We start from the raw sequence: 14702 nt of genomic DNA on the forward strand, positions 1-14702 counted from the left end.
GATCTGCCACAGTCATAAACTGTATTTCTGCATGGGAGTTTTGATGCTGTTTTGACTGTAACCTTTGCTCTTTCTCGTGAATTTGCCCGTAGGTTTGCTAAGATGGAAATCAGTGTTTCTGAACCCATTATTCCATTCAGAGAAACAATCACAAAACCCCCGAAAGTTGACATGGTCAATGAAGAAATAGGCAGACAACAAAAAGTTGCTGTTATACACCAAACAAAAGAAGATCAAAGCAAAATTCCCGAAGGGGTCCAAGTTGACTCTGACGGGCTCATCACCATGACAACTCCCAATAAACTCGCCACGCTCAGCGTCCGAGCTGTGCCCCTTCCTGAAGAAGTCACTCAGCTTCTGGAAGAAAATAGTGATTTGATTCGGGCTATGGAGCAGTTCACATCCTCCTTGAATGAGGGCAAAAATACTCGGATGTTTCACCAGAAGATGCAAGAGAAAATTGGGGAATTCAAAGGAAAACTAGAACAACACCTCACAGGGAGAAAATGGAGGAACACTGTGGACCAAATCTGGTCATTTGGCCCAAGAAAATGTGGGCCGAACATACTAGTGAATAAAAGTGAGGATTCTCAGAACTCCGTGTGGACAGGCCTAACCAGCAAAGCTTCAGCAGAAGCCAGTAGGTACCGGGACTTGGGCAATAGCGTGGTGAGCGGCTTCCAGCTCGCAGCCCTCGCCGGCCCTATGTGTGAGGAGCCCCTCATGGGTGTCTGCTTCGTTCTGGAGAAGTGGGACCTAAGTAAACTGGAGGAACAAGGAGCAAGTGAGGAACGGCATCAAGAGCAAAGTGATCTGGTGAAAGAGGGCCAGGAGGACGCTGACGCCTGTTCTGGTAGAGCTGAAATCCAGGAGCTACAAGATGGCCGCTCTGAGCCCGGGGAGAGGAGGGCTCCCCAGAAGGGAGAAGCTGCCCTCGCCGACTGCTACGGCCCCTTGTCGGGGCAGCTGATCGCCACCATGAAGGAAGCGTGTCGCCACGCACTGCAGGTGAAGCCTCAGCGTCTCATGGCAGCTATGTACACATGTGACATCATGGCCACCAGCGACGTTCTCGGTAAGGAAAGGCCGGGAAAATGCCCCGAACAGCGGGAAAGCCCCCTAGGCCAGACCTTACGTGCCTGTGCACCCAGCACAGTACCTAACACCTACACTCATGTACTGGCTTTTTTGCAGAGCTACATCATCATCATCTAATTTACTAAGGAGCTAAGATCTCTCTCTGAAAGCCAGAGACCTTAAATATTAAAACTTAAAACTTTGATGGGGGAAGAAACTTGACTCCTAAAGACCTTTTCTTTTGCAATAAGTAGAAAGCCTTTTCTGAATTAGAGGTTTGGTCGGTGAGTTTTAACTGCCCGTACGTGTTGCCATCCAGACCTGGGCCACATTGTTTTCCCAAGTGAGTGACCACCTCAGTCCTGGTGGCAGAGTCATTCTGAAAAGATCAGATAGCAAGGCGACACTCTTGTACTCCTGACACGAAAGGGTTTCTGTGAATTCTGGGTCCCTTTTGAAGAAGAAAATAATCCGGGGCCTTCTCACTGCTGACCGGTCTAGCAAAGCCTGCTGATCTTCAGGGGAAGGTCCTCGGGGTCCCCAGGAGGCACGGAGCCCTGGCACTTAGTGGCTGTTTTGGCTTTTGCACATAGTACTTCAAAATGAGACGTAGTTTCTTCATTTACAAAAAAGAAGGTAATGATTCATATAAACACTAAAACAATAGTAAAGGAAGGGTTTTTTTTGATGTCAAGAAAAAAGTCTAAACACCTCAGTCTTAACACATTGATTCCTTTTTCATTTTCTTCATGTGTCCTTTTCTTCTGTGAGAAATGAAAACGAGCAGTGAATCGTATGTTTTGATGTAATTAAGAGACCTTTATACCTGCAGTATACCCCTAATTATCAACTTAACTGTATTAGCAGAACAAATACGTACAGATGGACAAAAAGCCCATACCCCCTCCAAAGGCTTGTTACCTCCTACTTGAACAAATATGTGCAAATCTTCATAGTATTTTCTTAAAATTCTGCAGGAAGTGAGCTTACGGCTTTCTAGTCTGTAGTTTATGGAATCCAGTGTTTTTATTCGCAACAAGTTCATTTATTATTTACCTTTTACTTGAAGTTTGGCAGCTACCCTGCTATCCATAGTTCCCCAAAGGGCAGTTTCTTTAGGACTGTGAGAATTCTGGTCCTGGACACCTGAGCTCACTTAGGAAGGCCAAGCACGACGTGCCTACTGCCTTCTCTGCGCCCTGAACTTCCTTCATCTCTGTCATGTTCTCCTTTGCCACAGCTTGTTTCCCATTCTCCTGACTGAGGAGGGACGGGAGGACACAGGTCTCTGGAACTCTGCGTCCTGCTGTCCGCTGTCACCAGCGCGCCGGCCTCTCGTGGCTGTAAGGCATGCCTCATCCGTACTGTGACACTAGTGGAAAAGACCCTTTCTGTTGTCCTTAGCGCTTGTATTTTGCAGGCTCAGCTTGCTCTGGCTTCTGCGTCCCGGGCATGCTGCTCCTGCACACGTCGTTGGTCACTCCATCTCCCACCTGCTGTGCCTGTGCTCGTAAGGATGGGCTGGGAGATGGGCAGTGTGCCTCCCGTGACCCAGCAGATTTGTTGTGGAGCTGCTGTTGGATGTCGTGTGGGGAGGATCTCTCCTCCTTCTCCACTGGGGTCACTCGTGGTGTTTCAGGCTCTTGTTATTCCCGAAAGGAATCTTATCACAGGGTTGCTATGCCAAAGCTTGTTGTGTTCGTTTTCCTTTGTGTGTTTCAAACGGCCCTTCCTAAGGTTCAGGGGCCATACGGGTCTGTGCCTGACCTTTCCCCTCCCTTGGACTCCCCCACATTACCCACTCGGAGTGGCATTTGTCCGTTGCTGTCTGAGGAGACAAATTCTCAGCACAGCACGTGAAGCCAGAATCAGCTGCTGGTATTTATTAGACTGAAATTCCTAGTGGACTGTGGAGTCTCCTTAATTGGGTCAACTCTCTATATCCATTTTCTCATTTCTGTTAGGAAATCAGTGCCGGGACCCTTCATGGAACCATGCAGCCCTAAGATAATCCCTCAGAATATCACTTGACATCCTTCCCTTTTATCTTTATCCTGGCACTCTTAACCCAGCCTTCAGGCTGTTCTGGAACTTTCTAGGAAGAGATGCACACCCTGACCTTCAGAGCTATTTGCGCTCTTCTCTCTCAGGAGCAAAACCAGTGTCTGCCTCTCCTGTCCAGGTACAGATCCCAGTGCTGGGCCTCCCCGAGCCTGTGGGGCGGCAGCTGGGTGTGTGTGGATGGGTCAGGATCCGGGCTCTGTACCGCTGTCTGGCCGGCCTTACACGTGTCTAGAGCCCGGCCGGAGTGGCTGCCACAGCCACTGCCTCCCAGAGAGGCCCGTCGAGGTTTGGTCTGGGCCGCATTTGGTTCTGGTTTTCCTGGACTGGTTTGAAGTCCTCTTGCGTAGACTGGAGGATCTCCTCCTAAGCCCGCTCACACATTGCTCTTGAGGGAGTAATGGTAGCTTGTGTCTGGTACCCAAGGTTTAGCACGTCGGTCAGCTGTTCACATGTGCTTCCTTTTTCTTTCTAAACCACCTTCCACCAGAAAGAGAAATGAGGCCTCTGTGTTCCTAAGCCTTCGCCTCCTGCCTGGCTAGTCAGAGACCTGCAACTTCAGCCTTACGGACCGTTGCCTTCATTCCCCAGGAACTGGCACAAGACCAGTAAGAAGGCAAAGTTCGGGGTTTTGTGCAGCAACATGAGTTTCCTGAGCCTCTTTTTAAGACTTAGTTCTTTCTACCCAGATTGTTAAAACAAGAACTCCTATAAATGGGTAAAATTTCTGGTGTCAAAATGGGGAATTTTGTAGCCAAACAGTCATCTCAGAATCATTTTGTATGGGGAAATAATCCCAGGAAAATGACCACCTTTCCTTGTAAGCCCTACCTTCCTGAAGGAGTTCTGCTGTTACTGTTCACCCATGAGAACTGGTAGTGGGCTCGAACGGGCATCAGCATCTGTTTGCGTTATTGATTTTCATGTGACTAGTAAGGTGTCTCTTCATGTTTCTTGCAACCTGTTACCTCCTTTCATTCTTGCCCTTCATTGTTCTTATCTTTGACAAGAGCATCACACATAAAAAACCACTTTCTCTGCTGGCATTACCTTTGGGATCACCCTGTGATGGTTGTAATTATCCTTCCCTGTTTACAGGTCAGGGTAGATGCTTGCATTCTTAGAAAGTTTGTGCCTTAAGATATCAGAAATATTCTTAGTAAGTATCACTGTTTACTTTTAAAAAACTTTTCTTACTCCTTCCTTGAGGTTGTTTTTGCATTTCAAATTCAACAAAACTTCATTGAGCTGTATTTTCTAGCATGACTCCTGCTTTGAAAGCTGAGCCAAGGTGACAAAGCTTAATTATGTGAAACAATTAGAAAGTAAGATACAGTTGAATTTAATGAATAAATAGTTTTCCAGTGAAATTTTATGAGAAATTAAATGGACTTTGATGGATATAGTAATTTTGAGTTCAGCAACTATTGAAATCGGCTTCCTTTGTACTAAAACACTGAGCCACTGCTGATGTAAGCAGACCCCTCCTGGCAGGTTTCATGGGAACTGCTGGTCAGCTTTACCTCTGCAGCCCTGGACGCTTGGTTGGCCCCAACTGTGCAACTCTGTGTTTACCCTCGCCGGCTTGTGTCTTGGTAAATTCGGGTCCTTACCTAGTTATCCTGATTCTGTCGCGGTCCTTACCATCCTGCCAGCTTTGTGTCCATTTGGTTTGATCGTCTTGCCCGAATCTTTTTTTTTTTTTCTGGATAATTATTTTTTATTGAAGGGTAGTTGACACACAGTATTACATTAGTTTCAGGTGTACAACACAGTGATTCAACATTTATATACATGATAATTCTAGGTACCAGCTATCACCATACCAAGTTGTTACAATATTTTGACTATATTCCTTATGCTATACATTACATCCCGGTTACTTATTTATTTTACAATTGGAAGTGTGTTTATATATATATATATATATTTTTTTTTGTGAGGGCATCTCTCATATTTATTGATCAAATAGTTGTTAACCACAATAAATTTCTGTATAGGGGGGTCAATACTCAATGCACAATCATTAATCCACCCCAAGCCTAATTTTCGTCAGTCTCCAATCTTCTGAGGCATAACAAACAAGTTCTTACATGGAGAACAAATTCTTACATAGTGAATAAGTTACACGGTAAACATTACAAGGGCAGTCATCACAGAAGCTTTCGGTTTTGTTCATGCATTATGAACTCTAAACAGTTCAAATATGAATATTCATTTGATTTTTATACTTGATTTATATGTGGATACCACATTTCTCTCTTTATTATTCTTATTTTTAATAAAATGCTGAAGTGGTAGGTAGATACGAGATAAAGGTAGAAAACATAGTTTAGTGTTGTAAGAGAGCAAATGTAGATGATCAGGTGTGTGCCTGTAGACTATGTGTTAATCCAAGCTAGACAAGGGCAATAAAACATCCACGGATGCAGAAGATTTCTCTCAGAACAGGGGGGGTGAGGTTCTAAGCCTCACCTCTGTTGATCCCCAATTTCTCACCTGATGGCCCCCCTGCGACTGTGCCTGTCTTAGGTTGTTCCTCCCTTGAGGAATCTTACCCGTCTCTGGCTAACCAGTCATCTTCCGGGGCCATACAGGGAAATGTTAAGTTGGTAAGCGAGAGAGAAGCCTTATTGTTTGAAAAGGTTAGCTTTTTACTTCTTTGCATATTTATGCCCTGTGGCTTCTATGCCCAGCATTTGTCTTGAGGTGTCTTTACCACTTGGAAGAATTATGATACTTGGTAAATTCGATATGTGGCATGAATTCTATTTAAGGGTTGTAATTAGGTAGGAAGAAGAAAAGCTATAGAAGTAGCAGGCGGAAGAAAACCTGGGAAGATTGATTATTTCTTTGACATATCTTCTTGTAGAGTAACTTCAGCATGGATAGGTTTTAAACTACTAATTAAATTGTGCGCGCACATTAACATAATAGGAGTATAGTTACATAACCAAAGCATACCTGTAATTACCAGCCATCTCCAGTGAAACCAAGAAAACCAGTTAGGCACCTTAGGCATTTGTGAAAACTTATCTATGATATGGTGGATATTGTCCAACTGAACTTGAACAGTCTGAGAGAATTCAGATAAATTAAATCAACCCATTCCTGGGGACTGTTCACATCCCATATGTTCTTTTAACAGTAAATAGTCTGTGGTTGTAAGATTTTGGAGCGCTACAATTTGCACTTCTCCTAATTCTTGGTTGAGTTCCAACAGTATAGATCCAGTCAAATTTGTTGTTTTACTGTATACACAGGCCAGCTTAGATATCTCTTTCCTCATTCCCATGGCAAGTCCAGGAACGGGTGGGATGAGTGCATCTACAGCTGTAGCAGTGCGTGGATCTTTGTTGGGGTTTTTTGATGATCATCTTCTGGCATGAGTCTTCCCGAGAGTGCAGATGTTGGAAGTTCTCTTTCATATCGTGTCTTAGTTCATTTTCGGGGTAGCCCAATTAGGCTTTGATCCTCTGTATAAACACAGACAGACCTTTTGCCTTCACTTTTATATGCCCTTTATATCATTGTGTAGAACTCATTGGAGGTCACCACACAGGAACTGCTTTTTTTTTTTTTTTTATCATTAATCTACACTTACATGATGAATACTTTGTTTACTAGGCTCTCCCCTATACCAGGTCCCCCTATATACTCCTTTACAGTCACTGTCCATCAGCGTAGCAAAATGTTGTAGAATCACTACTTGTCTTCTCTGTGCTGTACAGCCCTCCCCTTTCTCCCACGCCCCCATGCATGCTAATCTTAATACCCCCATTTTTCTCCCCCCCTTAATCCATCCCTACCCACCCATCCTCCCCCATCCCTTTCCCTTTGGTACCTGTTAGTCTATTCTTGAGTTCTGTGATTCTGCTGCTGTTTTGTTCCTTCAGTTTTTCCTTTGTTCTTATACTCCACAGATAAGTGAAATCATTTGGTATTTCTCTTTCTCCGCTTGGCTTGTTTCACTGAGCATAATACCCTCCAGCTCCATCCATGTTGCTGCAAATGGTAGGATTTGCCCTTTTCTTATGGCTGAGTAGTATTCCATTGTGTATATGTACCACGTCTTCTTTATCCATTCATCTATCGATGGACATTTAGGTTGCTTCCAATTCTTGGCTATTGTAAATAGTGCTGCGATAAACATAGGGGTGCATCGGTCTTTCTCAAACTTGATTGCTGCATTCTTAGGGTAAATTCCTAGGAGTGCAATTCCTGGGTCAAATGGTAAGTCTGTTTTGAGCATTTTGATGTACCTCCATACTGCTTTCCACAATGGTTGAACTAATTTACATTCCCACCAGCAGTGTAGGAGGGTTCCCCTTTCTCCACAGCCTCGCCAACATTTGTTGTTGTTTGTCTTTTGGATGGCAGCCATCCTTACTGGTGTAAGGTGATACCTCATTGTAGTTTTAATTTGCATTTCTCTGATAATTAGCGATGTGGAGCATCTTTTCATGTGTCTGTTGGCCATCTGTATTTCTTTTTTGGAGAACTGTCTGTTCAGTTCCTCTGCCCATTTTTTAATTGGGTTATTTGTGTTTTGTTTGTTGAGGCGTGTGAGCTCTTTATATATTCTGGACGTCAAGCCTTTATCAGATCTGTCATTTTCAAGTATATTCTCCCATACTGTAGGTTCCTTTTTGTTCTACTGATGGTGTCTTTTGCTGTACAGAAGCTTTTCAGCTTAATATAGTCCCACTTGTTCATTTTTACTGTTGTTTTCCTTGCCCGGGGAGATATGTTCAAGAAGAGGTCACTCATGTTTATGTCTAAGAGGTTTTTGCCTATGTTTTCTTCCAAGAGTTTAATGGTTTCATGGCTTACATTCAGGTCTTTGATCCATTTTGAGTTTACTTTTGTATATGGGGTTAGACTATGGTCCAGTTTCATTCTCCTACATGTAGCTGTCCAGTTTTGCCAGCACCACCTGTTGAAGAGACTGTCATTTCGCCATTGTATGTCCATGGCTCCTTTATCAAATATTAATTGACCATATATGTCTGGGTTAATGTCTGGATTGTCTAGTCTGTTCCGTTGGTCTGTGGTTCTGTTCTTGTGCCAGTACCAAATTGTCTTGATTACTATGGCTTTATAGTAGAGCTTGAAGTTGGGGAGTGAGATCCCCCCTACTTTATTCTTCTTTCTCAGGATTGCTTTGACTATTTGGGGTCTTTGGTGGTTCCATATGAATTTTTGAATTATTTGTTCCAGTTCATTGAAGAATGTTGCTGGTAGTTTGATAGGGATTGCATCAAATCTGTATATTGCTTTGGGCAGGATGGCCATTTTAACGATATTAATTCTTCCTAGCCACGTGCATGGGATGAGTTTCCATCTGTTAGTGTCCCCTTTAATTTCTCTTAAGAGTGACTTGTAGTTTTCAGAGTATAAGTCTTTCACTTCCTTGGTTAGGTTTATTCCTAGGTATTTTATTTTTTTTGATGCAATTGTGAATGGAGTTGTTTTCCTGATTTCTCTTTCTGTTGGTTCATTGTTGGTGTGTAGCAAAGCCACAGATTTCTGTGTGTTGATTTTGTATCCTGCAACTTTGCTGTATTCCGATATCAGTTCTAGTAGTTCTGCGGTGGAGTCTTTAGGGTTTTTTATGTACAGTATCATGTCATCTGCAAATAGTGACAGTTTAACTTCTTCTTTACCAATCTGGATTCCTTGTATTTTTTTGTTTTGTCTGGTTGCCGTGGCTAGGACCTCCAGTACTATGTTAAATAACAGTGGGGAGAGTGGGCATCCCTGTCTAGTTCCCGATCTCAGTGGAAATGCTTTCAGCTTCTCGCTGTTCAATATAATGTTGGCTGTGGGTTTTTCATAGATGGCCTTTATTATGTTGAGGTACTTGCCCTCTATTCCCATTTTGCTGAGAGTTTTTATCATGAATGGATGTTGAACTTTGTCAAATGCTTTTTCAGCATCTATGGAGATGATCATGTGGTTTTTGTCTTTCTTTTTGTTGATGTGGTGGATGATGTTGATGGACTTTCGAATGTTGTGCCATCCTTGCATCCCTGGGATGAATCCCACTTGGTCATGGTGTATGATCCTTTTGATGTATTTTTTAATTTGGTTTGCTAAAATTTTGTTGAGTATTTTTGCGTCTACGTTCATCAGGGATATTGGTCTGTAGTTTTTTTTTTTGGTGGTGTCTTTGCCTGGTTTTGGTATTAGGGTGATGTTAGCTTCATAGAATGAGTTTGGGAGTATCCCCACCTCTTCTATTTTTTGGAAAACTTTAAGGAGAATGGGTATTATGTCTTCCCTGTATGTCTGATAAAATTCCGAGGTAAATCCATCTGGCCCGGGGGTTTTGTTCTTTGGTAGTTTTTTGATTACCACTTCAATTTCGTTGCTGGTAATTGGTCTGTTTAGATTTTCTGTTTCTTTCTGGGTCAGTCTTGGAAGGTTGTATTTTTCTAGGAAGTTGTCCATTTCTCCTAGGTTTCCCAGCTTGTTAGCATATAGGTTTTCATAGTATTCTCTAATAATTCTTCGTATTTCTGCAGGGTCCGTCGTGATTTTCCCTTTCTCATTTCTGATACTGTTGATTTGTGTTGACTCTCTTTTCCTCTTAATAAGTCTGGCTAGAGGCTTATCTATTTTGTTTATTTTCTCGAAGAACCAGCTCTTGGTTTCATTGATTTTTGCTATTGTTTTATTCTTCTCAATTTTATTTATTTCTTCTCTGATCTTTATTATGTCCCTCCTTCTGCTGACCTTAGGCCTCATTTGTTCTTCTTTTTCCAATTTCGATAATTGTGACATTAGACCATTCAGTTGGGCTTGTTCTTCCTTTTTTAAATATGCTTGGATTGCTATATACTTTCCTCTTAAGACTGCTTTTGCTGTGTCCCACAGAAGTTGAGGCTTAGTGTTGTTGTTGTCATTTGTTTCCATATATTGCTGGATCTCCATTTTGATTTGGTCATTGATCCATTGATTATTTAGGAGCGTGTTGTTTAGCCTCCATGTGTTTGTGAGCCTTTTTGCTTTCTTTGAACAGTTTATTTCCAGTTTAATGCCTTTGTGGTCTGAAAAGTTGGTTGGTAGGATTTCAATCTTTTGGGATTTACTGAGGCTCTTTTTGTGTCCTAGTATGTGGTCTATTCTGGAGAATGTTCCATGTGCACTTGAGAAGAATGTGTATCCTGTTGCTTTTGGATGTAGAGTTCTGTAGATGTCTGTTAGGTCCATCTGTTCTAGTGTGTTGTTCAGTGCCTCTGTGTCCTTACTTATTTTCTGTCTGGTGGATCTGTCCTTTGGAATGAGTGGTGTGTTGAAGTCTCCTAGAATGAATGCATTGCATTCTATTTCCTCCTTTAGTTCTGTTAATATTTGTTTCAGGTATGTTGGTGCTCCTGTATTGGGTGCATATATATTTATAATGGTTATATCCTCTTGATGGACTGAGCCCTTTATCATTATGTAATTTCCTTCTTTGTCTTTTGTTACTTTCTTTATTTTGAAGTCTGTTTTGTCTGATACCAGAATTGCAACACCTGCTTTCTTCTCTCTGTTGTTTGCTTGAAATATCTTTTTCCATCCCTTGACTTTAAGTCTGTGAGCGTCTTTGGGTTTGAGGTGAGTCTCTTGTAAGCAGCATATGGATGGATCTTGCTTTTTTATCCATTCTATTACTCTGTGTCTTTTGATTGGTGCATTCAGTCCATTTACATTTAGGGTGATTATTGAAAGGTATGAATTTATTGCCATTGCAGGCTTTAAGTTTGTGGTTACCAAAGGTTTAGGGTTAGCTTCTTTACTATCTTACTGTCTAACTTAACTCGCTTGTTGAGCTATTATAAACGTGGTCTGATGATTCTTTATTTCTCTCCTTATTCCTCCTCCTCCCTTCTTCATATGTTGGGTATTTTGTTGTGTGCTCTTTTTAGGAGTGCTCCCATCTAGAGCAGTCCCTGTAGGATGCCCTGTAGAGGTGGTTTGTGGGAGGCAAATTCCCTCAACTTTTGCTTGTCTGGGAATTGTTTAATCCCTCCTTCATATTTAAATGATATTCGTGCTGGATACAGTAGTCTTGGTTCGAGGCCCTTCTGTTTCATTGCATTAAGTATATCATGCCATTCTCTTCTGGCCTGTAGGGTTTCTGTTGAGAAGTCTGATGATAGCCTGATGGGTTTTCCTTTGTAGGTAACCTTTTTTTTCTCTCTGGCTGCCTGTAATACTTTGTCCTTGTCTTTGATCTTTGCCATTTTAATTATTATGTGTCTTGGTGTTGCCCTCCTTGGATCTCTTGTCATGGGAGTTCTGTGTACCTCTGTGGTCTGAGAGGCCATTTCTTCCCCTAGTTTGGGGAAGTTTTCAGCAATTATTTCTTCAAAGACATTTTCTATCCCTTTTTCTCTCTCTACTTCTTCTGGTATACCTATAATTCGTATATTGTTCCTTTTAGATTGATCACTCAGCTTTCTTAAAATTCTTTCATTCCTGGAGATCCTTTTCTCTCTCTCTGCATCAGCTTCTCTGCGTTCCTGTTCTCTGTTTTCTAGTCCATTAATGGTCTCTTGCATCTCGTCCGTTCTGTTTTGAAGTCCTTCCAGAGCTTGTTTTATTTCTGAATTCTCCTTCCTTAGTTCTTGCATATTTCTCTGCAAGTCCATCAGCATGGTTATGACTTTTGTTTTGAATTCTTTTTCAGGAAGACTGGCTAAATCTATCTCCCCAGGTTCCTTCTCAGGGGAAGATGTAGCAGATGCCGAAGCTGTCTGGGTTAGTCTTGTCTGGATCATATTTTTTTGCCTTTTCATGTTGACAGGTGCTATTGACTGTCGGCTGGGAGGGCCAAGATTTTCACTTGCTGCTGGCCTTTTTTTACTGGGACAAATGCGACCCCTAGTGGCTTGTGTTGGGTAATTGCGTGTAGACTGGGTCTTTGTGTCTTGCCCGGCGGGAAGGGAGGAATTTCCCTTTCTGTGGGCGTGGCCATCTCAGGCTGCTTCTCTGCTTTCGCAGCGCCTAGAGGGGTGATGGATGGGGGGGCTGCTTGACTGTTTGCCTCCGTGAGGGGTCTCAGAGCTGTTGCCCAGGGGGTTAGTGCACCCGGTTTTCCCTGTAATTTCCAGCTGCTGTACTGTGACCTGGGTTGTTTCCGTCAAGCTGTTAAGTCCCTGTCCCTTTAAGACTTTCACAAAGCCCCCGCTTTTCTTTCTCACAGGGGCATCAGCTTCGGCACCCGCTCAGAGGTCTTGCTGCCATGTTTCCCTAGCATCCAGGGCCCCCTGGGCACGTACTGTGTCTGTGCTCTGGTGGGGGTGGCGGGGGCTGGGTGCTCGGCAGTCCTGGGCTCCGTCTCCCTCCCGCTCTGCCTGCTCTTCTCCCGCCGGGAGCTGGGGGGAGGGGCACTCGGCTCCCGCGGGGCCAGGGCTTGTATCTCACCCCTTTCACCACTCGCTGGGTTCTCACTGGTGTAGCTGCAGTCTGGCCACTGTCCTGCGTCTTCTGGTCTCTCTTTTAGGGCTAGTTGTGTTTGTTGTATTTTCAAAAGTATATATGTTTTTGGGAGGAGATTCCCACTGTCCTACTCACGCCACCATGTTGGCTCCGCCCATCGTCTTGCCTGAATCTTTAAGTTGCTGAGTGTCCTGTGAGAGCACGAAGCTGTGAGCGGAGCCCTGACTCTTCACGGGGACGTCCTCCCGGGGTGGGGGCGGCTTGTCCACATCCACTGCCTGCAAACGTCCAGCTGAATTTGTCCTGACCCCAGCTGCCAGCCCACCATGCCCGTCATGGCTGCAGTGTTCGTTATCCCACCTTTGGCTGAAGTGCATTGCTTCCTGTCGACCACGTCTGCTAGATTTATCAGACGGGTTGTATGACGAGAGGAAAGGAGTTAGTGTGACCTTTTTTAGAAGAATACAGAGTGGTGACCAATTTCTGTCTCTCTGTGTGTGTGTGTGTGTGTGTTTGAAGTCACACCACAAGTGTTACTAACAATAACAGAAACCACAAAACAAAACAAATATCTCATTGGAAATCAACCTGTCATTTCCATTTTTGTTCACAGTCTTTGTCCATAACAGTACTTTGTCCATAACAGCACAGCTATAACCTTAGGGTAGAAACAGCTTAATGTTTGGCTTTTTACATTTGTTTATTTTATAAACATGCTTCCACTTGGATACTCAGTATTCATTTTCATTTTAATCTCTGCATTATATCCTGTTAATTAAATATGCAGTGATTTACTTCCCATCATTCCTGGATTGGAACTTCACATTAGTGCCTGTTTGCTATCAGAGAAAACATGGCTGTGAACAACTGCCTCCTTTCCTAAATTCTGGGAAAAAAAAAAAATACCTTTAATTGCCAGGCTACCAGCTCTAAAGGTTATAGAGTCTGTAGACCAATTTTACTGCCTTTTGTGGAAGAAGAGTCTATACAGGAGCCTGTAATGCCATAAAAGATTAGATTCAATGAAGTCCAGATGGGGAAGAGATTGTTTTGATTTTGGGGTGTCACAGAAGACCTTGTGGAGAAGGTTGGTTTTGAATAGACTTTAAATGATGAAAAGAATTTGTTGAGCGGGCTGAGAGTATCGTAGGTTGCAGACACCATGAGCTCAGAGTGGGAACCTCAAACGTACAGGGGCCGTGAGCTTTGCCTCGGCTGCTCACAGAGGGTCTGTGCTGTGGACTCTGGGGTCTGCAGCTGTGGGAGCTGCCGCGGTGAGGTACTGCCAGGCCGTGGAGGGCCTAAGTACAGGCTGAGACGCTCACAGTGCAGGCATTAAAAGTCGAGCCCTGACCAACTGAATCAGCGGACCTTTCTGTTGCTGGTTTTCCCTGATGGATGCCTCTTCCCTCGCGTGCATCAGGCCACAGTGATTTTCCTTGAGTGAGTGAACAACAGATGACCAACGTATGATGGGACAACCAGTTGAGTATCAAAATTCTCAGAGGCCACTTGATCAGAAATCCATGTCCATATGGCTCAGTGGCAGGTTTAGAGGGTCTCTGAGTGCATCCGAGCATTGGGTGCACACATCACGAGAGCCAGGTGCACTGGGGAGACTCACAGCTGTTGGCCTCGTTCCGCGATCCATCCCTGTGCCCCAGGTTCAGGGTTTAGTTTTAAGTGGGATTAAAGTTGAATGGCTCAAATCACCATTCAGTTTTTATTACAATTACTGATCCAAGCCTGCTGGCGTGACCACGATGGCTGCTGGCCCTGCGGTGGCAGTCAGCGCGCAGCCCCACTGGCCCCACCCTGTGGCCTGTTTGCTCCAATTCACTCATTCTCCCTCCCCACTCCGTTGTTTTCGTATTTACTTCCATAAACCACCTTAAAACTTTTCTTAGAATGAAGTAGCAGAGTAAATAAAGATTATTATCTTACACATCAGCTATTATAATTTTTTTCCTCCTACAGACCTTGGGCAAATAATATGTAACCTAAAAGGGATTGCTGATAAGATAGTTATTCTGCTTTTCTCAGCGCTTTTCAGATTATACCTAAAGTGTGCCATTCCGTTCTGGGTACCACATTCCAAGAGGGATGTAGTGAATCGTGGTAGTTCATACAGGCAG

The 14702-nt window shown here is 43.5% G+C and overlaps 1 protein-coding gene across 5 annotated transcripts in view; it reads left to right on the forward strand.

Moving 5' to 3' along the window:
* The window catches only part of EFL1 (elongation factor like GTPase 1), a 104939-nt gene that overhangs the window by 77546 nt on the left and 12691 nt on the right, over positions 1-14702 (forward strand). For all 5 annotated transcript variants that reach the window (XM_036932043.2, XM_036932038.2, XM_057494754.1 and 2 more), the window contains one exon: positions 93-1075. In XM_036932043.2, coding sequence (XP_036787938.2) covers positions 93-1075 — 983 coding nt within the window. The remainder of the gene's footprint in view (positions 1-92; positions 1076-14702) is intronic.

The sequence above is a fragment of the Manis pentadactyla genome, chromosome 18, assembly GCF_030020395.1.
Source record: "Manis pentadactyla isolate mManPen7 chromosome 18, mManPen7.hap1, whole genome shotgun sequence".
Taxonomy (NCBI): Eukaryota; Metazoa; Chordata; class Mammalia; order Pholidota; family Manidae; genus Manis; species Manis pentadactyla.